Source organism: Nelumbo nucifera, chromosome 2 (assembly GCF_055504915.1).
Source record: "Nelumbo nucifera cultivar China Antique chromosome 2, China Antique-T2T, whole genome shotgun sequence".
In the NCBI taxonomy this organism is placed as follows: domain Eukaryota; kingdom Viridiplantae; phylum Streptophyta; class Magnoliopsida; order Proteales; family Nelumbonaceae; genus Nelumbo; species Nelumbo nucifera.
In genome coordinates this window covers 73,343,761-73,368,284 of record NC_142650.1, presented here as the reverse complement: position 1 = coordinate 73,368,284, position 24,524 = coordinate 73,343,761, and the positions used below count along the sequence as shown (strand labels likewise).

The window sequence follows — 24,524 nt, the reverse complement described above, 5'->3', positions numbered from 1 at the left end:
GCTAAGGTATCTCAGAGTAAGGGGAATAACTCAACCACTATGGAAGCGAGTGTATGTGGTTACTGTAAGAAGCGTAAGCATAGATGTGACAATTGTTGGAAGTTGCATCCTCACTCAATTCCAGCTAGATTTGAGAAGGCGAATAAGAAGGGGAGTGTAAACACAGCCTCATCTACTGCAAATCCAGTTGCTAATGGTCCTCTTCCTCGTATTCCTCCTTCCTCTATGAAGTCTCTGGTTGTAGTTAAGGCTGAGATTGACAAATACAGTATAAGTACTCAAGTTTCCCCTTATGTTGCCACTATGGTAGGTCCATTTCTTGGATTATGGATTCAGGTGCATCAGACCATATGACTAGTATTTCCTCTTTATTTAATACTTATTCTTTGTCTTCGGGGAGGGAAAAGTTTCTACAGCTGATGGGTCTATTGCTCTTGTTTCTGGGAAGGGTGAAATAAGAGTAACTGTACTGACCGGTTGAGCTTATCATCTGCCTTGCATGTTCCTAAGCTTGTACAAATCTACTTTCAGTTAGTAGTATTCTCTTTTTTTGAAGATTTATAAAAATGAAACCTTATTAATGATTAAACGATACAAGTGTCTTGGTTGACAAGATTTCACCACCCAGCAATACAAAAGAGAAACTACAATATAACCATACTAAAACAAACAAATCTCAAAACACGTTCAAAATTAAACTGACAAACTAGACTAGAAATTTGAACCAAAATCTTCTTTTTTCTACTGCCTATAAATTCTGGAAAAATAAAAACCCAATCAACGAGCTTTGAGCTGATTGTTGCCGCTACTTTCAGTGTAGTATTACTAGAACTCTGAAGTGTTTAGTAACCTTTTACCCTGGTTGTTTTATTTTTCAAGACATTGCTTCCAAGCAAGTGTTTGGGAGTGACTGTGAAGTGGGTGATGCTTATCTTCTAGATGCTGGATCACTTTTGCCTAATCAAAATCATTTCATTCACTAGGGTCATAATGCATCTTCAAAGTCTGTAGATCAGATAATGCTTTGGCTTATTTGACTTGGCAGTTTGTCTTCTCATTCTTTGAAATTAGTGTTTCTCTCTTTATTTCAATCCGTTTGTCATCTAGTGTCAAGTGTGAAAGTTGTCAATTACCCAAAAATTGTAGAAACACTCGTATTTCAAGTAATAAAAAAAGTGATTATCCTTTTACTCTTGTTCACACTGATGTTTGGAGACCAGGCATTTTTGAACTTGGTTGGTTTAGCAATTCCATCAAATGGTTGACTCAATTTAGTATTAAAGTCAGTTTTCCATTCTAACAATACTAAAGAGTCCTTGGTTGTTTTAGCAATTCCATCAAATGGTTAACTCAATTTAGTGATAAAGTTTTCCATTCTAACAATGCTAAAAGTACTGCAAGAAACATCTATCTAAGTTCTTATGACATTATCCATCAGAGTACTTGCGCCTACACTTTTTTTTTATCAGTAACAGGAAACTTTCATTAGATTATAAGAAAAATAAAATACAAATGTGGGGGGAGGTAAACCCTCTTACCACCCCCCCAACAAAAAGATTACATAGTAGCCCAAAACAAATGACTTCTTCCCACCCCCTGTTTGGCCAAAGCATCTACAAATGAATTAGCACACCTTTTAACCCACCAGATACGCACATCCATTCCTTGGGTTAGCCACTTGAAATGCCTTTTTTCATTAATATATGCCCATAACCCGTTGTTTGCCTTCTCTATCCACCCAATTACCACTTGTGAATCGCCTTCAATAATCAGCTTATTTATATTCAACTCCTTAGTCCTTTTTACCCCCTCTAGGAGGGCCTGAATCTCTGATCTCAAAGAGTCTCCAACTCCAACTGGTCCAGTGAAAAGGGCTATAACTGGACCTGCCTCTGTTCTGAACACACCACCAACCCCTGATGGCCCTGGGTTTCCATAACTGCTCCCATCAAAGTTGAGTAACTGAGTTTGAAAAAGCCTTCCATCGGAGGGATCCACATCTGAAGGATATTCAGTCTACTGGGAACCGAGACTGCTATCTCCTGCCAATTTTTCATGATGGTCTCTATTGAAACATCTTCAAAAAGATTCATTGTTTTTACCCATTGTGCTACCCTCAATGAGATTACTTCTATAATTGTGTCCCTACTTCTTTCTTTTTCAGCAAATATCCTTTGGTTCCTTTCCTCCCAAATAGTCCAACAAACTGCTGCCTTAGTGCATCTCCACAAGATCTTCCCCCTCTTTTTGATCCAGCAACCAACTACATAAGTGAAGAGGCTACAAATGCTTGTTGGAGGAGTCAATCTGGTTCCTCCGAGCAGAGCTATAAACTGCCTGTTTCCCACTGCAATCAATCCAGATCTTGATTTCGAGGGTCCAATTCCCAATGAAAGCCAAACAAAAGGGGTTCAGGCTATTCCAGCAACTCATATTGCGTCTTATTCCTCCCAAGGTTTGGATTGTTTTCAGGTTCAGTTTTTGGTTACTAACTCTGTTTCCCCAAGTCTTGTGTGTATCTGGCCTACAGGTGAATCCAGCCTAGCTATAAAGTCTGCCAATTCATTTGATTCGGGAGAAGTGACAGAGGTAGTGGGGGAGATAATTTCAGAAGCAGAAGAGAGATAACTAGGGGACAAAATTTGGGAGTTGATCTTGGAACTATTTAGAATCAGAATGGAAGAGGAGCTGAATGTGAAAGAGGGTAGGGTTGAGGAGGAGATTATTCAACTTCCCAATACAGTGGAGAAAAGTGGATACAGTGGAAAATCAAAAGGACAAAGGAAAAAGAAGAAGGGGTCAGGTAAGAAACTAGAAGGAAAGGAGAAGGTGGAAGAGTCTAGTAAGAAGGTAGGAGAGCTTTCCAAGAAGAGGAAGAAAAAGCTGAGTGAGGTGGAGAGGTTGAAGAGTGGAGTGGTTTATGATAAAGCGAGTGGGGGTAGGAAGGATAGAAAAAAGGAGTAAAGAGGGTGGTTTGGTTGGGGCAACCTGAAATGTTTGTCCATGAAGTTAATAAGCTGGAACGTAAGAGGTTTGGGGAGTTCAAAGAAAAGGCGAGTGATCAAAGACTTCTTGAGAAGAGAAAAGCTAGATGCGGTCTTAATACAAAATTGACTGAGATGGACAAGAAATGGGTGAGGGGCATCTGGTCAACAAGAAATTTGAGTTGGGCCTTTGCACAATCGTGGGGAGCTTCAGGGGGGATTATTACTTTGTGGAGAAATGAAGACTAGGAGTGTGAAGAAGAATTAATTGGGAACTTCTCGGTGTCAATAAAATTGAAGAGAAAGGAAGATGGGTGGGCTTGGGTGTTAACTAATGTCTATGGTCCCACCTCTTACAGGGAAAGGGAAGGTTTCTAGGAAGAACTAGCAACCGTTAGGGGTTTGTGGGATGGCCCTTGGTGTTTGGGTGGGAATTTCAACGTAATAAGATTCTTGAACGAGTCCAATAACCCCAATTGTAGGATTACATCTAGCATGAGGAAGTTTAATATCTTTGTGGAGAAGTTTGAATTGCGGGACCTACCTCTTCAGCAAGCAAATTTTACCTGGTCAAACTTCCAAGAAAGCCCTACCTGTTGTCGATTAGATAGGTTCCTCTTTACAGTGGATTGGGAAGCTGAATGGAGGATTTTAGGTGTTAACAGCATTGTTGAGACCTATTTCAGATCATTGCCCAATCAGGTTGTCTCAAGAAAGACTGGATGGAGGCCCGTGCCCTTTTAGGTTTGAAAACATGTGGTTACTTCATCCAGAGTTTCTAGCTAAGGTAAAAGAATGGTGGAAAGTGGACCAAGTGAAATTCTGATGGAAGGGGTATAGGTTTTACAAGAAATTACAACTCTTGAAAGCTAGACTCAAGATTTGGAACAAAGAGGTTTTTGGTAGATTAGAGCAAAGGAAAGTGGAAATCGGTCAGAGAGTGCAGGGGCTAGATGGGCTAGAAGCTGAAAGAAGGCTAGGGGAAGAGGATAGGGTGGAAAGATGGAATTTGAAACAAGAACTGGAAAATCTTCTTAGGAAGGAGGAGATAAGTTGGAGAAATGGGCCAAAGCAAAAGCCCATGTGGAGTGTTAGTGGTGTTATTAAAGGCCCAAACAGGTCAGCGGGCCCGACCCAATTTGTTAAAAAGGCGCGTGAGTCTTTAAAGAAACACGTGACTGGGGTTTTGACTAAGATAGACAGCGTTAACGGTCTATCATCGTCCCCAGTCGCGAGATAGGGGGGGAATGCGCGCAGCGCCGAAAACCAAAGAAGAAGCGGGCTTTACAGTGGGTTTCCCGACGAAGTCTGAAGGAGCTTAGCCCCTTGCAACGCTCCTCAGAGAGGCCGAAGCCAAGTTTCGCTAGGGGAAGAACTGAAGAGAAGAAAGAGAAGACTAAAGGATGGGTGCAGTGCAGTGAAGGCGATGATGAATCGGAGGACCTTTCTGTTGGTGGCACTAGCGTGGGTAGTGTAAACGACGAAGGTAGTTGTGCTAGAGGGACATGGATGGGTGGAATATTGTAAGCTTATTTCAGGGTGAAGATTGCAATCGGCTTATCTCATTCCTAAGACCACAGAGTGTGCAAGGTTTATCAGAAGGGGCAAACCGAGAGAACCGAAAGTAGAGCAGGAACACGCCATCTAAGGGTGAACCAGGGGTAGAGTGGAAAGATCACCAGGTTGACCAAAAAACAGAAGTACTTCCCAACCAACTCAGGGAGATAAATGTTTACCAACCTCTGGAACAAGAAAGGGAGGCCGGAAGCAGTCCTTTTCTAGCTTGTCTATCAGTCCCAGGTAACCATGTGATTTCGGTTTGTGCTACTAATGTGTCTCCTGTGTCTTTGGTTCCAGATTCCGTTTCTGTTCCATGTCCTGTAGCCCATGAGTATGCAGCCGAGCTAGTAGGCGGGCCCTATGAGGAGGGGGAGAGGGGAAGGAAGGAATGTGGGAAGGTGCGGGAAGAAAGGTATAGGAGTGGAAAAGTGTGGAAAATCATTGAAAGAGTGTTTAAGGAAGTGGAAGGGAAGCTGATCTGGAGGAGGGAAGGGGAGGAAAGAAGAGAGGGGTTAGTGGAGAGGAAGGAAAGGATTGAGGGTAGAGATGGAGAGGATTATGGGGAGAGAGCAGGGAAGGAGGGAGGTAATGTGAAAGGGAGGAAGGATGGAGAGGAAAGAACAGAGGTGGGACCAGAGGAGAGGAAGGAAGGGCAAGTGGACAGAGATGAAGGGGATTCTATAGGAAGGGTAGGGGTGGAGGAATCGGTGAGAGAAGACACGATAGCAGAATTTGTAGGGAAGTTGGGTTGTAGGCTGGAAGATTTGAATGAGTTGAAAGAAAGTTTACAGAAGAGGAAGAAGCAGATCATAACAAAGAAGAGGAGGTTGAGTGAAGTAGAGAGATTAAAGAGAGAAGTAGGAGACAAGAAGCTCGGGGTAAAAGGAGATAGAAGGAAAGGGGGAAAGTAGTGGGTAGGTGGCAAGGGGTTTTAAAAAAAGAAGCGGAATGAAGATTCTTAGTTGGAATGTGAGAGGAATTGGGAGTGCAAAGAAGAGAGCAACAATAAAAGAGGCAATAAGACGGTATGACCCAGGCATTGTGTTGTTGCAAGAGTCTAAGAGAATGGAGTTTAACGACAAGTGGGCAAGGAGTGTATGGAAAGCCAGGGGGATTAGCTGGGTGGCGGCCCCATCGTGGGGTGCTTCCGAGGGCATTGTAACAATGTGGAAGAGGGATGTGGTTGAAGGTCTGGAGAAGTTGATCGGAAAGTACTCCGTTTCCATGAAGTTTAAGCAGCAGGAGGATGATTATATGTGGATGCTCACAAATGTTTACGGACCGAATGACTACAGAGAGAGAAAGGAGTTGTGGGAGGAACTGGCTGATATTAGAGGGTTGTGGGATGGGCCTTGGTGCATGGGTGGGGATTTCAATGTGATTAGATTCTCAGAGGAGTCCAATAAGGTTAACAAGAGGGTGACAAAAAGCATGAGGAAGTTTAACAGTTTTGTGGATGCCTTTGAGCTTAAAGAGATTCCCCTAGCACATAAGGCTTTTACATGGTCAAATCTCCAATCTAGACCCATTTGCTCTAAGCTGGATAGATTCCTATTCTCTTTGGATTGGAAAGAACATTGGAGAACCTTGGCTTCTAGAGCTCTCCCAAGGGTGACCTCGGATCACTGGCCCATAGTGTTATGTAAGGAGGAAAGAAGGTGTGGAGGTCCTACCCCCTTTAGATTTGAAAATATGTGGTTACTTCATCCAGGGTTTCCTAACAAAGTGAGGGAGTGGTGGAGTGGGAGGGGATGAAATTTCATAAGAAACTACAATTCTTGAAAGCAAGAATCAAGGAGTGGAATTTGATGGAGTTCGGGAGGTTAGAAGAAAGAAAGGGAGACTTGATGGATAAGATTGAAAGCCTTGAATCTAAAGAGGAAAGGGGAGAATTTGGAGAGGAAGACAATGATCTCAGGAGAGAATTAAGAAGACGGTTAGAGGACTGCCTGCACAAGGAGGAAATTAGCTGGAGGCAAAAATCTCGATGTAAATGGTTGCAAGAGGGAGACAGAAACACTAGGTATTTCCACTCTCTAGCAGATGGCAGGAGAAGGAAGAACTTTATTTCCAAATTGGTAGTAGATGGAGTTGAGTTAGTACAGCAAGAGGAGATTGCCAGGGCCTGTGTGGAGCACTTCAAATCTATTCTAAGAAGGCCTGTGAGTAGAAGGGTGTGGGTAGAAGGTCTGGATTGGCCAGATGTAGGGGTGGAGAATAGGAGAAGGTTGGAAAGAAGCTTTAATCTAGAAGAGATCAAGGAAGCTGTGTTTTCTATGGATAGAACAAAAGCTCCAGGGCCGGATGGGTTCACAATGGCTTTTTATCAGGATTGTTGGGATATCTTGAAAGATGATCTCTTGCGGGTGTTTGAGGAGTTTTCCAGGAGAGGAATTGTCAATTCGGGTGTGAACTCTACATTTATAGCCTTAATTCTAAAAAAGAAAGATGCATCACACCCGAAGGATTTTAGGCCAATTAGCTTAGTTAATAGCTTATATAAGATCATTGCAAAAGTGTTGTCTTTGAGGCTGAAGAAGGTATTGCTAGACATCATAAACACACTATCAAGGAGCTTTTGCGAGTGGAAGACAAATTACAGATCAGATTTTAATTGCTAACGAGAGTGTGGAGAACTTTAAGAGGGATAAGAAGAAGCGAGTGGTCTGTAAGCTGGACTTGGAAAAGGCTTATGACTTGGTGGACTGGGATTTCTTGAGGAAAGTTTTAACTAAATTCGGGTTTGGGGCTAGATGGTGTAAGTGGATCATGGGATGTGTCCAGAATTATCATTATTCAGTGCTAGTGAATGGGACAGTAGTAGATTTCTTTCCAGCCAGTAGGGATATAAGACAAGGAGACCCCTTTCTCCTTTCTTGTTCATTCTAATTGTGGAGGTTTTGGGGAAACTGATTCACAGAGCAGATTCTGGGGGGCTAATTAGAGGCTGGAGAGTTGGGAGGGTGGAAACCCCCCTCACTCATTTACAGTTTGCTGATGACACGATTCTGTTTTGTGAATGAGGTAATGTGAGGTTTATCAGGAACTTAAAGTCAGTGATACAACTGTTTGAGCAAATGTCCAATTTGAAGGTTAACCTTGGGAAAAGCTGTGTAGTGGGGGTGAATTTGGAGGAGGGAGAGATCAGGGAGAGTGTTGAAGTGTTGGGGTGTGAAGTTTCGGGGTGGCCTTTGAACCACTTAGGGTTACCATTAGGTGATAATCCCAAGAGAGAGAGAGTTTTTGGAACCCAGTGATGGAAAGGTTTGAAAAAAGACTGATATCCTAGAAAAAGAACTACCTCTCTCTTGGTGGGAGAATTACACTAATTAAGGCAACGCTTGCTAACTTACCCATCTTTTTCATGTCGGTGTTTAAAATCCTAGTGAAGATTGCTAACAGATTAGAGAAGATAATGAGAGATTTCCTGTGGGAGCCGGGAGAGGAGAAGAGGGACCATAGAGTTAGCTGGGAAATAGTGTGTAGGAGTAAGTCGTGTGGTGGTTTGGGGCTTGGGAGTATTAGGAGAAGGAATATGACTCTGTTAGGGAAGTGGTTGTGAAGGTTTCCTTTGGAGAAGGAGAAGCTATTGGCTAGAATAGAGGCAAGCATACATGGGCTGGAGCACAATGGATGGGACGTTGGAATCAGAGCTAGGACCACAAGCAATTCTCCTTAGAAAGCCATTCATGACCTGCTACCAGTTTTCTTCCCTAGTATCAGGTATGACTTGAATTCCAGTAACTCCATAAAATTTTGGGAACAAACCTGGGTGGGGAGCGCCCCTCTAAAGGATCAGTTTCCGTCTTTGTATGCTCTTTCTGATTTGAAAAATGAGTCGATCTCGTCTTTCACCACCCCGTCCTCTTCCACTTCTAGGATTGGGTGGAACTTGGGTCTAAGAAGGGATTTGAGAGACTCAGACTTCGACAGTATTTCGAGCCTTATTGCACTTTTTGATAATGTTGTCTTAGACCCCACTAGGGTGGATTCTAGAATTTGGACACCTACCCCCAATGGCATTTTCGCCTGTGCTTCGTTCTTCAAAGTCTTAAGTCAGTCCACCAGTCCTACCCTTTCTCCTTTCCCTGTTGGTGAGGTTTGGTGCAGAACTATACCCCCTAGGGTTGGTAGTTTTTGTTGGGAAGCCTATCTGGAAAGAATCAACACTGGTGATCTACTATAAAAGAAGAGACCCAATACTTGCTTGTCACCTCAGTGGTGTGTTCTGGGTAAAGCAAATGGGGAGACTAGTTTTCACCTACTGGTGTCTTGCCACTTCGCAAGGTCAATTTGGGATTAGGCCTTCTCCTTATTTGGATGCAATTGAAATCCCCCATCAGACATGCATGGCCTTTTCTCCCCTTCCTTTTTCAGGTGGCAGTTAAAAAGGGGAAGGACAATGTGGAGAGGACTAAGAGCAACAGTATGTTGGACACTGTGGGAAGAAAGAAACTCCAGGATATTCTCAGAAACTCAGAGAGGAGCAGCAAATCTGAGGGCTATCATACATATTAGGGCGGTACAGTGGCTGAAATCTTTGGAATTATTCACAGATTACACTGTGGATGACATGTTGAGGAAGTGGGGTGAAATTGCATATTGCAGGCAGACCAAGTCAATAATGAGAGTGGCTTGAACCCCCCCACCTAGTGGATTCTTAAAATTAAACTTTGATCGGTGTAGTAGGGAAAACCCGGAACAATCGGGGATCGGGGGTGTTTTTAGGGATGAAAACGGGATCATCTCTGCTATGTTCTCAGGCCCAATTGGAGTGGGTGACTCCCTTAGAGTTGAGATCTTTGCAGTTATGGAAGGAGTCCGGAACGCTAAGGAATTGAACATCAAGAAACTCATAATTGAAGGGGATTCAGAGGTGGTAATAGGGTGGCTGACTAAAGATCAAAATGATTTATGGAAGTACAATAATGAGAAGAGGAAATTCAAGTGGTTGGTGCAAGAGATGGAAGTTAAGACATGTTGGATTAAAAGACCGGCTAAGTCCCTAGCTGACGGTTTAGCTAAACAAGGGGCAGAAAGGGATTCATTGTTTTGGGCTAAGCTGTAACTTTAGTGTCTTTGTCGTTTTTTTCCTTTCTTGAAGCTCTTTGTGATTCTTGGAAGATAAGTGTGTTTGTCTTCCACTTGTAAATTTTCTACTGATGAAGTAATGAAAGTGTTATTGATCAAAAACAAAAAAGTCCAGGTGCAAATGGCTAAAGGAAGGGGACATCAATAAAAGGTTTTTTCATTCATTGGCAAATGGGAGGAGAATGAAGAATTTTGTTTCAAAATTGGAGTGGGAAGGGCAATTGCTGACAAGGGAAGATGATACAGCTCAAGCTTTGGTTAATCACTTCAAATTAGTGTATGACAACCCAGGGAGACCTAGTGAGAGCTTAGAGGACTTGGAGAGGAGGGTGGAAGATAGTGTCTTATTGGAATCTTTGGAAAAAAATTTTGAGGCCCAAGAAGTGAGAAATGCAATCTTCTCCATGGATCAATCTAAAACTCCTGGGCCTGATGGTTTTCCGATGACCTTCTATCATGATTGTTGGGAGATAATTAGAGAGGATTTGTTGGAGGCTTTTGAAGAGTTCTATGAGAGAGGCAAACGTAACTTGGGAGCAAATGCAACTTTTATTGCCTTGGTTCCTAAGAAGAAGGACGCTCTCCAACCAAAGGATTTCAGACCTATAAGCCTGGTGGGAAGCATGTATAAGATCATCTCTAAGGTCCTAGCGCTAAGATTAAAAAAGATCCTCCTATCTCTAATCTCACCGTTTCAAGGGGCCTTTGTAGAAGGAAGACAAATTATAGATCAAATACTTATTGCCAATGAATGTGTTGAGGTGAAGATGAGGAGAAAAGAAAAGGGGTTGGTTTGCAAATTGGATCTTGAAAAGGCATATGACATGGTGGACTGGGATTTTTCATTAGAGGTTCTCAAGCGAAGATGGTTTGGGGAGAGATAGTGTAGTTGGGTAAAGGGATGCATTTCTTCATATCATTTCTCAATATTGGTGAATGGTGTAGCTAGGGGTTTCTTTCCTGCAAAGAGGGGCATTAGGCAAGGAGATCCATTGTCCCCATTCCTCTATACCCTAGTAGCTGATGTGTTGAGTGCCATGATTTCGAGGGCTGATGCTAACAATTTAATAAGAGGTTGGAGGATTGGTAGGGAGGAGGTGGTGGTCACACACTTACAATTTGTAAATGACATCATCTTGTTTTGTGACGGGGAGGAAGGGGAATTACGGAACTTAAAGAGTCTAGTGCTTCAATTTTAAAGGAAGTCCAATCTTAAACTGAACTGGGGAAAAAGTTTTGTGGCAGGGCTCAATTTAGGGAGAGAGGAGGTTGATTCCCTAGCTAGGATTTTGGGGTGTGAAGTGGGGGGCTGGCCATTACAATAATTGGGGCTACCATTGGGAGGGAACCCAATGGTTGAGAGTTTTTGGTACCCTGTGATTGAAAGATTCTCCAAGAGGTTAGCAAATTGGAAGAGGAATTACATCTCTTTAGGGGGTAGGATAACCTTAATCAAGTCAACCTTGGCCAACCTACCAATTTATTTCCTGTCTATCTCTAGAGTACCAATGAAAGTAGCTAACCAGTTATAGAAGATAATGAGGGATTTCTTGTGAGAACCATGGGATACTAAGAAATATCACTTAGTGAAGTGGGAGGTGGTTTCTAGGAGTAGGGATGATGGAGGCCTTGGGTTAGGAAATATAAGATTAAGAAACACGGCTTTGCTGGGGAAATGGATTTGAAGACTACCAATGGAACAGGACAGACTTTGGTCTAAAGTGATTGTTAGTATTCATGGAATGGAAGAAAACGGCTGGGATGCAGGACTCGACCCTAGGGCTTCTCAGTGTTCTCCTTGGAAAGCTATTCAAAGTATTTTGCCTCTTATGCTTCCCTATTTCAAATTGATGTCTATGCTGGAAATATAGTCTTGTTTTGGGAAGATAATGGCTGGGATGCAGGACTCGACCCTAGAGCTTCTCAGTGTTCTCCATGGAAAGCTATTCAAAGATTTTGCCTCTTATGCTTCCTTATTTCAAATATGATGTCTATGCTGGAAATATAGTCTTGTTTTGGGAAGATGTTTGGGTTGGTGAAAACTCCCTTAAAGATAGATTTCCTTCTATTTACTCCTTGTCTGAAAACAAAAGAAAAATGATCTTTTCAGTGTTTGTTGATAACTCCTAGGATTTGGGCTTGAGAAGAGGTCTAAGGGATTCTAAAATGGGGATGGTTGATGATATGATCACTTAGTTAGGGGAAGTCTTTCTTGATCAGTTTTGTAGAGATAGCAGAATTTGGAAACCTTCCCCTTCTGGTTTTTTCAATTGCTCTTCTTTCTATAACATTTTGCTTCAGACCTCTAACCTTGTAGGGAACTTTCCTTCAAAGGAGGTGTGGGGTAGCCATGTACCCCCAAAAATTCAGGCCTTTTGCTAGGAAGTGGCACTCCAAAAAATCAACACCTTGGATTTATTGCAGAAAAAGAGGCCAAATATGTGCCTCTCCCCCATGTTTGTTGCCTCTACTTGGGTTCTAGTGAGACAATTTCACATTTACTAATCTCATGTCCCTTTGTGTTCTTTATTTGGTCTTGGTTGTCTTCTCTCTTTGGCTGCGGGTGGACTCCCTCCTCGAGCGTGGTGAACCTCTTTGATCGAGCTTTTTACAGGAAACCAACGGCTCGTGGAAGGATTATGTGAAGAGCCACTAGAGCTGTTGTATTGTGGCCAATGTGGGAGGAAAGAAACAATAGGATCTTCAAAGGCAGTTGTAGATCCAGAGGTTGTGGAAGGAATATCTACTAAGGTTATCCATTGGTTGAAATCCTGTAATCTTTTTAAGGATTTCTCAGTTGAAGACATTTATAGAAATTGGGGTATTGTGGCATCTACTACTACTTCCAAAGCTATGATACAGGAAGTTTGGTCCCCACCGGCACAACAAAGGGTGAAACTGAACTTTGATGGAAGCTCTATAGATAATCCAGGCCCATCTGGTAATAGGAGGTGTTTTCAGAGATAATGAAGGCAAGATAATGGCTCTGTTTTCAAGTCCAATAGGAGTTGGAGATTCCTTAAGAGCGGAAATCTTGGCACTACATCAAGGTGTAAAACTGGTCAAACAATTGGGGCTACAACAGATTGAGATAGAGGGAGACTCCAAGTTGGTAATTAGGTGGATGCAGTCAGGGCAGCTAGGAATTTGGCAATATAGACAGCTGATACGGGAAATTCTTAGCATAACAAGGGAGGTGGGTGTTTGGTTCAAGTGGGTAAGGAGATCAGCAAATGATTTTGCTAACGCCCTAGCAAAACAAGAGACTGTAAGGGAGAGTCTTTATTGGGTATGCTGTAATGTTTGATGTTTATTGGATCAACCTTTTCTAATAAGGGTTGACTTCTGTATTTCAGTTTAATTTATCTCCAATGAAAGTTATTGTTTCTGATAAAAAAAAAGGATACAAGTAAATGAGAACAAGACTCACCATCAGCTTTACAAAGGGTGCACCAGTGCGGCGACAAGCACCAAAAAGGCTTCTTTTTCTGAAGGAGATCACAGGTATTAATTCTCTCCAAAGCTATTTCCCAACAGAGTGCTCCAACCCTAGGCGGGACTGGTCCCCACACTTCTTTAGAAGGGAAGGGAGAGGCAAGAGTAACAGAAGAGTGGGCCAGGGCACTAAAAAAGGAGGCACAACTGAAAGAGCCAGAAGAAGAGAGGATCCAAATTCGGGAATCCCCCCTAATTGGATCTAAAAAAACCTTTTGGAGAACCTGAATCAATAACCACACCAAATCCATCTCAGAATCTCTGAGACCTCGTCAGAAACCCAAATCCCAATTAATCTGAAGTCCTGGGCCAACAAAAGAAACTAAAGATGAGGCAGTTAAGTTTTTGTACTAGAAAGGGAGAAAAGGGAAGGAAATTGATCTTTAAGAGTTGTCTCCCCCACCCACACATGCTCCCAAAACCTCACCATATCTCCAGAACACAAATTGTACCTGACGAATGGTAGAAAACAAGGAAGAATGGCATGGATGGCTTTCCAAGGTGTTGTTGCTAAAGCTCTAGCCGAAATTCCAGTGTCCCAACCATCTACCATTAGCCCGAGAATGCTCTTTATCACTTTTGTCCACAGTTTGTCTTGGTCCACCGGAAAATCTCCATAGCCACTTACCTAGTAAGGCTGTATTCCTCTTCTGAATATTCCCAATTCCTAGACCCCCTAGCTTCTTACTTCTAATCACCAATTCCCATCTCACCCTATGATCCCTCCTCTCCTCACCTGGTTCCCATAAAAAATCCCTCATTACCTTCCCTAGCCTTCCACAAATCCCCACTGGCATTCTAAAGACCGAAAGGAAGTACACTGGCAAATTTGCTAATGTTGATTTGATCCAAGTGATTCTCCCACCCATCGATAGATAATTCCTTTTCCAGGAGGCAAGCCTTCTTGAGAATCTATCCACCACCGGGTTCCAAAAATTCACACTTCTAGGATTGCCCCCCAAAGGTAAACCCAAATAAATCATAGGCCACTGACATACCTCACACCCCAAAATCATTGCACATTCATAAACTTCATCTTCCATGTTGATACCTGCTACACAAGTCTTATTGAAGTTGACTTTCAAATTTGTCATTTTCTCACCCAACTCAGATCACCTCCCTCATAGAATAGAACAGTATCATCAGCAAATTGCAAATGAGTGAATAGGTACTCTTTCATTTCCCACTTTCCAACCTCTCACCGAACCCCTCAAATCTGCTCTCTAAAAAAGAATACCTAGCACTTCTGCTACTAGAGTGAACAAGAAAGGAGAAAAAGGATCCCCTTGTCGAATTCCTCTGATGGCTGGGAAGTGGTCAACCACTATGCCATTAACCAAGAGTAAGTAATGACAGGTACTAATGCAACCCTTAATCCACTTACACCACTTATCTCCAAAGCCAAAATTCCTCATAACTTCCACCAAGAAATCCCAGTCCACCAAGTCATAAGCTTTCTCTAAATCAAGCTTGCAAACCAATGCTTTCTTTCCAGATCTCTTTAGCTCCTCTACACTCATTGACAATAAGAATTTGATCCAAGATCTGCCTATCATGTACGAAGGCCCCTTGATTTAAAGAAATAAAAGAAGGAAGCACTAATCTAATTCTTCTTGATAGCACCTTGGCAATAATTTTATAAAGACTATGAACAAGACTAATGGGCCTAAAGTCCTTGGGATGTAATGCTCCTGCCTTCTTTGGGATCAAGGTGATGAAGGTAGAATTTAGACCTGGATTAATTACCCCTCTGTTAAAAAAATCATCAAATGCCTTTTGGATATCCTCCTTCAGAATGTCCCAATAGTCTTGGTAGAAAGCCATAGTAAAGCCATCTGGACTTGGTGCTTTAGATCTATCCATTGAAAATACTGCTTCCTTTATTTCCTCCAACTCAAACCTTCTTTCTAACCATCTTTTTTTATCCTCCTTAATTCTTGGCCACTTTAACCCATCCACACCAAGTCTTCTAGAAAGACGATTCCTGAAGATCGACATGAAAAAATGGCACTAGCAATTTCAAATTGTTGATCAATTGTTTCCCCTTCAACTTCTAACTTTGATAAGAAATTTTTCCTCCTCCTATCATTGGCTAAGGTATAGAAAAATTTTGTATTTCTATCCCCTTCCTTCAGCCATGTTTGCCTAGATTTCTGCCTCCAAGAGATCTCCTCTTTAAAAAGAATGTCCTCCAGTTCCTTTCTCAGCCTCCCTCTCTATTGCTTTTCTCTTTCTCCAAAAAAAACATCATTTTCTTTGCTATCCAGCATCTCAATATTATCAATTACCTCCTGTTTCTTCTTTTCTAATCTGCCAAATTGTTGATCATTCCAAATCCTGATCCTTGCTTTCAACTCTTTAAGCTTATTAATCTCCATCCACCAGACCTTTTACCTTTTCTCTAAACACTTGGTGACTAAGCCACATGTTCTCAAACCGAAACGGGCTGGACCATTTCCTCTTAGTTCCACCTTAGATAAAGAGATAGGCTAGTGGTCAGAGGTTAACCTAGGTAGAGCTAAAGAGGTCAAATCTCCCCAATGGGCTTCCCAATCCACTATAAATAAAAATCTATCAAGCTTAGAGCAGATTGGATTAGATTGCATATTGAACCAAGTGAAATTACTACTCCCAAGAGGCACCTCCTTCAATTCACAATTGTTTATGAATTCATTAAACTTCCTCATACTTGTGGTTTCCCTTTCTCTCATCTTGTTAGACTCCTCAACAAATCTTATTACATTGAAGTCCCCTCAAATACACCATGGTCCATCCCACAATCCTCGTATATCTTCAAGCTCTTCCCACATTTCATTCCTCTCCCTATACCCATTAGGTCCGTAAATGCATGTTAACACCCATTCAAAACCATCCTCTTCATTTAAAAATTTGGGAGACACTGTAAACTTCCCTATCAATTCCTCTTTTCCCAGCAACATATTCTTCTTCCATAGTACTACCATACCACCTGAGGAACCCCATGATGGTGACATTGCCCAACCAATGCCCCTAGACCTCCATATACTTCTGGCCCATCTGTCATCGAATGTCGAAAGCTTAGTTTCTTGCAACAAAACAGCATTCAGCTTCTCCTTCTTCAGCAATTCCTTTATTAGGGCCCTCTTCCCAGCACTCCCTAACCCTCAAACATTCCAACTGATCATTTTCATCAAGTCACTTCGCTTTTGTATCCCTTACCTTGGCTCCTTGTCTTACTTGCCTCCTCTTCTCCTACCCTTCCTCTCACTAAACTCTCTATCTCCCTCCACATCAAGCTTTAACCTCTCCACCTAACCCATCTTCCTTTTTCTCACCTTCACCTCAGTTTTCTTAGTCCTTAAGTAGGTTTTTAGGTCATTAGGATTCTTCAACTTACAACCCAACTTCTCCACAATACTTTCTGTCCTGTCTTCTTCCTTTTTGTCTGCCATCAACCTTTCCCCCCTGTTCATTTCTTCCTTCCTCTCTGTGTTTATTTTCCTCTAACTCCTTTCTCGTCATTTTTCCAAATGTTGTGCAATTAAACCCCAAATTCTTTCTCCCATCTCTTCAACAACTACAGTCTCACCCCCAGTATCCATGACAGTCTTTGTTGCATCCACGGCCTATGGCAAAAGGAGAGGTTGGGAACCTAGAGAGTTGGCATGAGATAGCGAATTCACATTAGTACCCAAAAACAAATTAATTGTCGTACCTGGGGGGGAGGATTTTCCTTTCCTATTGCAAGAAGAGGAGGAACACGGTCTTTAATAGGGTGGACCTGCTGGGAACCAAATTCCGAGAAGGAATTCACCTGCGAAAAACTTCCTGTACTCTGCGTCTTATCCCTGCCTGGCAATCCTTTCTTAAGCCTTTGGGAATCCTTGATAGTCTCATTACCGCTACCCTACTTTGAGGTTCTAATTGGAAATGGGCCATCTAGATTTGTATCAGTGTTTTCTAGCCTCCCACTCACACAAGCTTGGGCCATCTAGATTTGTCAATTCCTTCCATTCCTTGTATAGGAACCCAATACAAAGAGGAACGTGAACCAAACTTAGCAACAACAGGAGCTTGTTTTGCTCTGTTGGAGAAGATGATAGACCCAAACTTTTGTCCCCTATATCTTTCATTTTACCTCCTCCCACGTGACTATTTAGTGAGTCACAGGAGCCATAGACTCACTCTGACCTCTTCAACGGGTCGGATCAAGCCACCTCTTGTGTAATCGAAGCTCCTATCAGTCCACAACCCGAGTCCAACCTAAGTCCAGACCGAACTATTTCAATGAAGGGTTTTTTCTTCATTCCTCCTAGGGCAAATTCGATTTTATTTCAAATATTTACTAATTCTTGTTCGCCTTCCCCTTTCGTCATATCCACTCCTTCCTCCATTCTCCAAATGCCACATGGAAACCACCTTTCCAGCTCATCACCTTCTTCCAGCTCTCAACCTCCCTGCCACATCGACGCTTCGACTGCCATTGCAAACCACAGGCACCACCTCCTGCCTTCCACCAAGAGCTCGCAATACCTAGGGATTAAATATGGCTTCACCCCGGCGATCCTCATTTTCACGGCGAACAAGTTATCAAAACTATAACCTTCAAGCTTGCCTCCTAGAGCTGTAACAATTTTTTCAAACACTTCCTCCTTCCAGAGATTGAACGGTAGGCCCGCTGCAACCTTCTCATCAGCTCTAAGGTCGTCGATTTCAATTTCATTACACGACATATTCTACCGCTCAATCAGTGCCAAGCCTTCCCCTGTTTTAACCATTGTTAGTTCCAGCTTCTCTTCTCCGACATCTAGTAAAGCCATGCTTTCTGTAGTGCAGCCGTTACTTTAATGGGAAGCTCTTTCTTCACTGACTCTAGAACCCCTGGCAGTCGTTCACCTTTTTCTGAAACATAATAGCACATCTATTGGCCCAGACCCCTTTCTCTACCTCCATCGCAAGTTTAGTTGCAAACTGAGAACTCGCAACAACCATAGAGATATTCTCTTTTTCGAAAGGGTCTAGGGTCCAAGTTTCGAAGGTTTGTTCTTGTTATGCTTTCACTGTCTCCACTTTACCGCCAACCTTAACACCCTCTTCGATAAACATCAAGAAATTTTGCAGGGAATTTGTGAACAACTTCCACCCCCTGCTTTTCTTGCCTTCTAGCAAGCATTCATTTGTTTCCTCCCTCCTTGAAACTCTTCTATTACTGTATTGAACCACCCCTTCTAGTTCCATCTAAGGATTGCTTCATATTTCCAGTCCAAGGATGATATCGAACTTCTCCATCCTTGCTTCTTCACTAATCGTATAGCTCCATCAACGAAGCCTTGTTGCCACCGCAAAGCATCTCCAATCAGGAAAACCGTAGCCCTTCTCTCCTCCCTTATCTTCAGAGACCACTGTCCTTTGATTCTTTCTTCTTCCAAGACAATTTTTTTAGCTTTCAATCTGCAACACTCGTCTCCACTTGGTTGCTTTCACGAATCTTCCCTCCGCCATTATCAGACACTTAGCTTGAAAACCTTTATGTGCTTCTCCGTCACTGAAATCCGTCGCCGTCACCGAAGCTGGCCACCCAAAAAAGGGAGGTCATTCAACATACCATCAGAGCTTCAAAGCCGAGTCCAACCGGAGAGACATTTGGTTTGCATATCTGAATATGTTAAGGACGAAGAAATGACTAAGCTCTTAGAGATTCAATCATAGTCACTGTAATTCCCAAAACATTTTTCTCACAAAATCTTCCCCTTCTATAAAAGATAACCTTAACATCTTGCTTTCTTGGACCTTGGTTTCCACTATCTTTTCCATCTTCACAATTTCTTCTATTTTTCTTACTTTATCAACATACTTGCGCCTACACTCCACAACAACAAAATAGAGTTGTAGAATGTAAGAACAGACATTCTTGAGGTATGCCAGGGTATTATGTATAGCTCTCATCTTCCTTCTCACTTTTGGGGTGATGTTGTTCATAATGTCATTTTCCTCATCAATTGGGTTCCTTCTCAGGTCCTCATGATTAAAACTCCTTTCTCTCTATTCTAGAGATTATATGTTTCCTAGTTTCCTTGGCCCTCATAGGCCCAAGTTTGATCCTAAGCCTATTAAATATGTTTTCCTAGGTTTTGCTTCTAACCAAAAGGGGTATTGTTTTGATCTGATACTGGAAGGAGATATTAGTCCATGGATGTGACATTATTTGAGACTACTACTTCTTCCTTGGCACCTCTATTAAAGGGAAACTACTTCATTCATCATTACTATGGTCGGTCCTTCATCCCCTTGAAATCCAATGTCTTCTACTCCTACCCGTGAGTTGTGGGTTTCCCAACAAAAGTCGAAGACATCATTTATAGCACAACCACGTCAAGACTCCTTTGAAGATGCATGTTCTTCTCTATTGTTGACCCCACTCCTTTCACTATTTTCGATATGTTTTGAAGGGCTACACAATGGGGGGTAGCCCATCCCCCAACCCAGGTGCAGGTGGAATTCGATCCCAAGTCTCCGCCATGACCAGCAGGAGACCTAACCAACCAGCTGGTTGGCACCTTGCCCCATTCCTTTCACTATTACTAATGCCTCTAATGTTCCTGCTAGTCCTCAGCTAGATTCTCTTAGATACAGGTTAACACCCTTTCTAACCTTGATCCTCCTATGCCTTACATAAGGAGAAGTGTTGTATCATTGTTCATCCCATCGTTAATCATGTTTCTTATGATGACTTACCTCCTAAGTATAAATCCTTCCTTGCAAGTTGCACCTGTTGTGTTTGTATCTATTCCAAGGAATTACTAAAAAAGTAGAGCAACTTGAATGGAAAGCTAATATGGAATGAGAATTAGGATATTGTTCAGCTACCATGAAGGAAGATACATGTAGGTTGCAAATAGATGTTTATAGTCAAATACAAGGCAGATGGTAGTATATAAAGGTATAAGACGAGATTAGTGGCTAAAGGCTATACTCAACTTGTGGGATTGACTATGAGCAGGCGGAGCCAAGTATATTGGTGGGTGATCCTTGCCACCCCCCCCCCCAAAAAAAAAAAAACCTTTTGTTAAAACCATTATTCATATGGTTATTAAGTGGAGGTAGGGCCAAAAACGTAATAAAGTAGGTCCTTGGCCCCTCCTAAACTCAAATTAAAATGTAAAGGATCACCCTCTAACACTTCTCCAACTCCCAAAATAAAAAAAAAAAAATGTTATTTTTTCTGTAAAAAAAATCTGTAGTAGATCTAAACCATCTCAGGCCATTTTCTCCAAACCCTAACCTCTTCTACTCCCAATCTCATTTTTTTGTTTAACTTGGCCCCCAAAGGAAAATTCCTGCCTCTGCCACTGACTATGAGGAGACATTTTCTCTTGTTGCTAAGATGGCATCCATCAGAATTCTGTTCTTGCAATTCACTATTCTTGGCCTCTTTATCAACTCGATGTCAATAATACCTTCCTCAATGGTAACCTTCATGAGAAAGTATACATGGGCATATCACCCAGTTTCTTCAGTCACTTACCTTGGGGGAGTATTTGTTAGGTTAAGGCATTATATGAGCTTAAACAGTCTCCCCATGCATGGTTTGACAGGTTTAGTGGCACATTGAAAATTGGATATACTACAAGGACTCAAGATCAATAAGTGGTTAAATTTCAGAAACATCGTTGTAGAAGGGGATTCAATGGTAGTGGTGAATGGTTGGCAAAAAGAGCCAAGGATTACGACACTATAGGAATAACAAAAGGGAGATAAGGAAGACAACCAAGGACTTAAATTTTACATTGTATCAGATTACAAAGTAAGCAAATGGCATGACTGATGTATTGGAAAAACAGGGGGTAAATAGAGAGAGATTGTTTTGGACATAATTGTAATGTTTTTTTTTTTAAATGAGTGGGGTGGTTAAAAGATGGTTGTCTCAACTTTGTAAATACTACAGGTGTTTATATTTCTTAATAAAAGTAAACATTATCAATAAAAAAAGACAATGGACTAAAATGCATATCCTTCAGCATGAACCATGCCCCACCCATTTATTTATGACAGGCTTCTACATATACAAGGTACAATCTTCATTAAAGATGATGGAATCAAGTCATCATGTAATTTCGCTTGAAAAAATATGAAAGCAATCTTCAATAATGATCAATACCTTGGCTTTGTTGACCTTTTCAGTAAAAATTTGTTGCAATTTAAGCAACGAACCTGCATGTCCATTACTTAAGCCCTGCATTCCCCCTTCCTTATTGATAATCTCATCATCAAAGTCATCCAATGTTTCAAGCTGCCTGTCCAGTTAAACCTTCAAAGTTAATGTGAACTATGATTCCCTCAATGCAAAACAATGACCACAGATATGAGCTCATCAATAATAAATACCGGTTTGCAAATTTCTCAACATGCCCGTGATTTCTGTCAAATTTTGGTAGAGAACTGAATTTTCCCTGCTTCAGTTTTTCTTCAAGCCTTGCTCTTACTTTCAGCATTTCCATACTTTGTAAGCCAATTTGATCATTCTGCTTTCCACGAGTCAATAATTTATCAAATGCAAGTAAAAAAGGAAAAGAGAAGGAATTGAAATGTTTTATTTTTTGTAATATCCTATGACTAACCTGCTGCTTATGTTTCTCTTGCTTGCTACCATGATCCCTCAGCAAGCCTACCTTTAACAACTCAGTTGTATTATCAGGCTGCAGTTTTGCCAGTAATTTGAAGGATCAGTTCAAAGGGATGCCACTGAAATGTATACATAAGAAATTGACAGTGCTATTGCTCATAGACAGGATTAAGAAGGATGATTACCAATGCTGCTTGATTTGACTTAACAGAAGCAGAAATATGGTGCACTTCCATTTTGGGGGGATCAGATGCTAACGCAACATTTTCTTTGACCATATGTCCTACTGATTCAGTATCATCTTGTTTAAGAAACCCTTCGATTCCAGAAGGAAGATTTCCATCAAGCTCTTTCACCTACCAATGGAATATGTATCATAAATCTCCAAGTTGAAAGGACCATCAAATTCTTTTCAGATGACCATGTTGCATGTAGTGATGTAGAACAAAAGAGGCTCCCAGATGCAAGGGAAGATAAGAAGCCCCTTTCAGTGATTTATTTTTCCTTTTTTGTGGGTAAATTACTTAAACATCTCCTCTAGTTTCTGACAACTGCCTTAACCTCCACATTTCAGATAAACTACACAAGCTGATCCCTTCCGTTAGTTTGGCATTAAGATGTTTAACAGAAATAGATGATGTCATTGTCAAGCTTTTAAACATACAAAATTCCAATTTTTCCAGGGATAAGAATGTTGAAATAATGCAAAAGCACAAAAAATATCAATGAAACAAAAAAAAAAATAAAAACAATTAAAGGAAATTTCTTCGAACAAAACCCTTTCTCTCCACTCTCTAATAGCAATTATTATTAGTGTAACTTTGTTTAAATGGAGATATAAGGGTAACTTCATAATTTAACACTCTCTGTCTTTTTTTTTTTGTATTTAATTTAACACTCTGTCTGTTCAAACTAATGAAAGTAGTCAGTCTGTATAATTTATCTCAAATAGGAGGGCGGCTTTTGGGGAGATCAAAGTTCAGGGATGATTGTACATTTTAGTAGTAGTCAGAAACTACAGGGGACGGAGGCTTTTGGTGGAGTACTCCTCCCAGATGGTTGGAATCTCATGTATCTAATTTTGCTAGTTAATATATGTGGCTCTTACATATCAGAAAAAAATAGAATGGATCAACTTGAAATAAACTCGATAAAAAATAGTATTTTCTAATCTTATGGGATGGCCCTTGGTGTTTGGGGAGAGATTTCAATGCTATCAGATTCTGCAATGAATTTAACAATTCACAATGTCGGGCTACAACTAGCATGAGGAAATTTAATGAATTTATTAACCTTTGTGAATTAAAGGAAATCCCTCTGTTGCAAGCCAATTATACATGGTCTAACTTTAAGTATAACCCTCTGTGTTCAAAATGGGATAGGTTCCTTTTCAATGTAGGGTGGGAGAATCATTGGATGGATTGGGTGGCTAGAGCTCTACCTTGAGTTACCTCAGATCATTGTCCTATATCCTTAGGCCAGGAACTAGTAGGGAATGGGCCACAACCATTTATATTTGAGAATATGTAGACTTTGTGCATAAGGTTGAGGAGTGGTGGAACGAAGAGTTAAGATGGGTGAAGTGGCAAGGAGTAAGATTCCATAAGAAATTGAAAAGGCTGAGATCAAAAATAAAAGAATGGAACAAAGACACCTTTGGGAGGTTAGATGAAAATTAGGCCCATTAGATGTGAATCACCCTAAAGAGAAGTTTTGCCCTCCTTTATTAGTCAAGCCCAAGAAGCCTTTGTACAAGGGAGACAAATAACTAATCAAATCTTGATAGCCAATGAATGTGTGGAGGAAATGAGGAGGTCTAGGCAATCGAGTTTTGCTTGTAAGTTGGACTTAGAAAAAGGCTTATGATTTGGTGGATTGGAATTTCCTAACAAATGTTTTAAGGAATTGTGGGTTTGGAGAAAGATGGGTGCAATTGGGTGAAGGGTTGTATTAGCTCTTGTCATTTTCCAGTGTTGGTCAATGGTGTGGTTAGGGATTTCTTTCTAGGTTGTAGAGGCCTAAGGCAAGGTGACACTCTCTTGCCCTTTTAATTCACCCTTGTAGCTGATGTTTTTAGGTTAAATTGTTAATCACAAAGGCAGATAGGGAGGATGTAATAAAGGGTTGGAGAATAGGTAGGAATAGAATCTTGGTAACCCACCTCTAGGCACCTTAGAGCTAGAGCACACCATCTCAAGGACCTTAGAGCTAGAGCACTCTAAGCATTCTGCAACTGAATCAATATCCCTAACATCCATGTTGATATCCACCACACAACTCTTGTCCAAATTTATCTTCAAATTGGACACATTCTTAAAGTGTTTTATCAAGCCTTTTAGATTCCTCACCTTACTCAGATCTTCCCCCTTCACAGAAGATTATAATGTCATCTTATTCCTCTCCATCCAAATAGTCCAAAATACAGCAGCAGGAATCATGTCTCAAACAAGCTTACCATTGCTAGATTAACCCTCTGTTAGACAGTTTTGTATGCCCTTAGCTTCAATCAGAATGATGTACTTAATGAGTTTATTGTAAATGAATAAAGATACATATTTGATTCATGTTCCCTTGGTATGTTTCTGTGTAATACCCTTAAACTGGACACTTAATGAGACTCGTGTTAGTTTAGAATGTTCACAGCCAGTGGGTCGGTCTGGGGAGACCTATCCTGACAAGGCTGACACTGTGGTGCCACCAAGTCGGTTGGGGTGGCCTGTCTCAGCTGCCAGGGTGAGACCCTAGGCACATACAGTGTAGGATTAATTGAATCTTTGAACTGGACCAGATTT

General features: G+C 41.4%; 1 protein-coding gene across 1 annotated transcript in view; it reads right to left on the bottom strand.

Annotated features, from left to right (window-relative positions):
• EMB2777 (Sas10/U3 ribonucleoprotein (Utp) family protein) overlaps nt 1-24,524 on the bottom strand; it is a 46,020-nt gene that overhangs the window by 4,055 nt on the left and 17,441 nt on the right. The window contains exons 10-13 of the mRNA XM_010268410.3: nt 21,918-22,088; nt 21,728-21,805; nt 21,495-21,631; nt 21,268-21,403 (exon numbers count right to left, since the gene is read on the bottom strand). Coding sequence (XP_010266712.1) covers nt 21,268-21,403; nt 21,495-21,631; nt 21,728-21,805; nt 21,918-22,088 — 522 coding nt within the window. The remainder of the gene's footprint in view (nt 1-21,267; nt 21,404-21,494; nt 21,632-21,727; nt 21,806-21,917; nt 22,089-24,524) is intronic.